General features: G+C 59.1%; 1 protein-coding gene across 1 annotated transcript in view; it reads right to left on the reverse strand.

Moving 5' to 3' along the window:
* Positions 1–1,901, reverse strand: part of KMT5A (lysine methyltransferase 5A) — a 10,629-nt gene that overhangs the window by 2,598 nt on the left and 6,130 nt on the right. The window contains exon 4 of the mRNA XM_023528142.1: positions 316–445. Coding sequence (XP_023383910.1) covers positions 316–445 — 130 coding nt within the window. The remainder of the gene's footprint in view (positions 1–315; positions 446–1,901) is intronic.

Consider the following 1,901-nt stretch of genomic DNA (forward strand, 5'->3'; position numbering starts at 1 on the left):
GGGGTTGGGGTTGGGGGAGTGGGGAGTGACTGCTCACAAGAAGGGGGTTTCTGTTTGGGAGGGTGAGAAAGTTCTGGAACTAGGCAGGCATGGTAGTTGTACAGCATTGTAAATGGACTCGATGCCACTTAACTGCACACCGTAAAATGCCTAAAATCGTAAATTTTATGTCTTTTGGATTCTACTGCAATTAAATCTTTGTCAGGATGACGTTTCACATATGAGCCCATTTACGTTCCCTTCGTGAGACGCTCCCGTAACAACAGCTTTAGAACGTCGCCCTGCGACGGCCTAACGGCCTGACTAGTCAGCGACCGCCAAGGGTCACGGCAGCACGTTCTGACCTTGTGGCCGTGGCCTCCACACGGGGCCCTGCTGGCCTTACCTTCATTCCTTCTTCCTTCCCACTTTCAATCAACTCGTCTATTCTTTTCCTTTCTTCAGACTGAGAAGACAAAACGGGAAGCACATCAGCGTTCTCTCCCAGGCCCTCTGGACCTTGCTAGGCCACGCCACAGGGTCACCCGTAGCTGGCCTTCATAACGCCAGTCCCCAAGGACGCCCAAGACCCCAAACCTCCCGTCCTTCCTCATCGCCCGTCTGTCGAATGGACCAGGGGGCACACCGCGGTGGCCCAGGGACAGAACGGGCTGTGGCTATCGCCTGTGTGGCCCATGCAGTGTTTGTTAGAAACATTTAAGTCGCCGACGTCTACAATCAGGACTCTGACTTCATGCAAGCTTAGCTAGGGCTGCCTGGAGGCCGTGCCTGTTGGGGCATTGAGGGCCTCGCACCCCAAGGAGCCAACACTAAACAGAGAGGCAGAAGAGGAGTGGACCCGCTCGGCCCTCCGTGCGCTTCAGGTCCGCCCCCTCTTGCCACCACCTCCGTCCCCGCCCCTGGTCCCACTTCTGTCGGAGCACGGGGCGCCGGAGGGAGCTATGCACAGACAGACCAGAAGCCCTGACCGACTGAACCCGACAGCACACAGGGGAGCAGGGCGGTGGGCAGAGCCCTCCACCCACGGCCGAGCCCAGAGCGCCTGCGCAGAGCCCGGCCCGGGACTCCGCCTCGGCCAGCGGCGCAGCCTGCAGCCCACGTGGGACCTTACCGGTCGCTCAGTCCGCATGTGTTTACTGAACATCTGCAGTGTGTGCTGGGGACACGGTGGTGAGCAAGGCCTGGTCTCTGCAACCTCAGGAGGGGTTTCCGGGTGCTACAGAAGACCCCGCCCCCGCCAGACGGTCCCCAGCCCACCCGCTCCTGCCGCCTGCGCTTGGCCATACGCCCTCGGCAGCGGCCACACTGTCCTCCCGGCTCCCACTGACCCCGCCGCCCTCGCTCTGTTCTCCACACGGCATCCAGGGGGTCTCTTAAAACTGAGATCTCGCCATTTCCCTGCTTAAGGCCTTCCCGTAAGCTTATTTGCCAGCAATGTACCAACGTCAGTTCTCTAGTGTGATAAATGCACCAGGGCACCATAAGATGCCGGTGATGGTGGAAACTGAGGAAGGGTCCGTGGGAACATCCTGCACCGTCGTTGCAACCCCTCTGTAAATCTAAAATTATTCCAAAACAGTTTATTAAAAGACAAAACGCCTTTCAGTAGCTTCCCATGCTACCGGGATAAAATCCACTTCCGACGGCCTCTGAGGTCTGCGGGGTCCAGGCCCGGCCTCTCTAGCCTCATCTGCCACCATCGCCATCACCCTTCCTAGGCCACCTTGTCCCTGCCTCCGGGCCTTTGCATTTGCTGTTCCCCAGGCCTGGATTACCCTCCCCCAACCCGTCTGCCTGGCTTGCTCCTTCCCTTCTAATCTCCGCTCCAAGGGCGCCTCCCTCGGAGAAGCGTCCCTGACTACTGGACTGAAGCAGCCTTGGCCTAGCCACGCCACCAAGCG

Source organism: Pteropus vampyrus, unplaced genomic scaffold, assembly GCF_000151845.1.
Source record: "Pteropus vampyrus isolate Shadow unplaced genomic scaffold, Pvam_2.0 Scaffold23, whole genome shotgun sequence".
Lineage (NCBI taxonomy): Eukaryota > Metazoa > Chordata > Mammalia > Chiroptera > Pteropodidae > Pteropus > Pteropus vampyrus.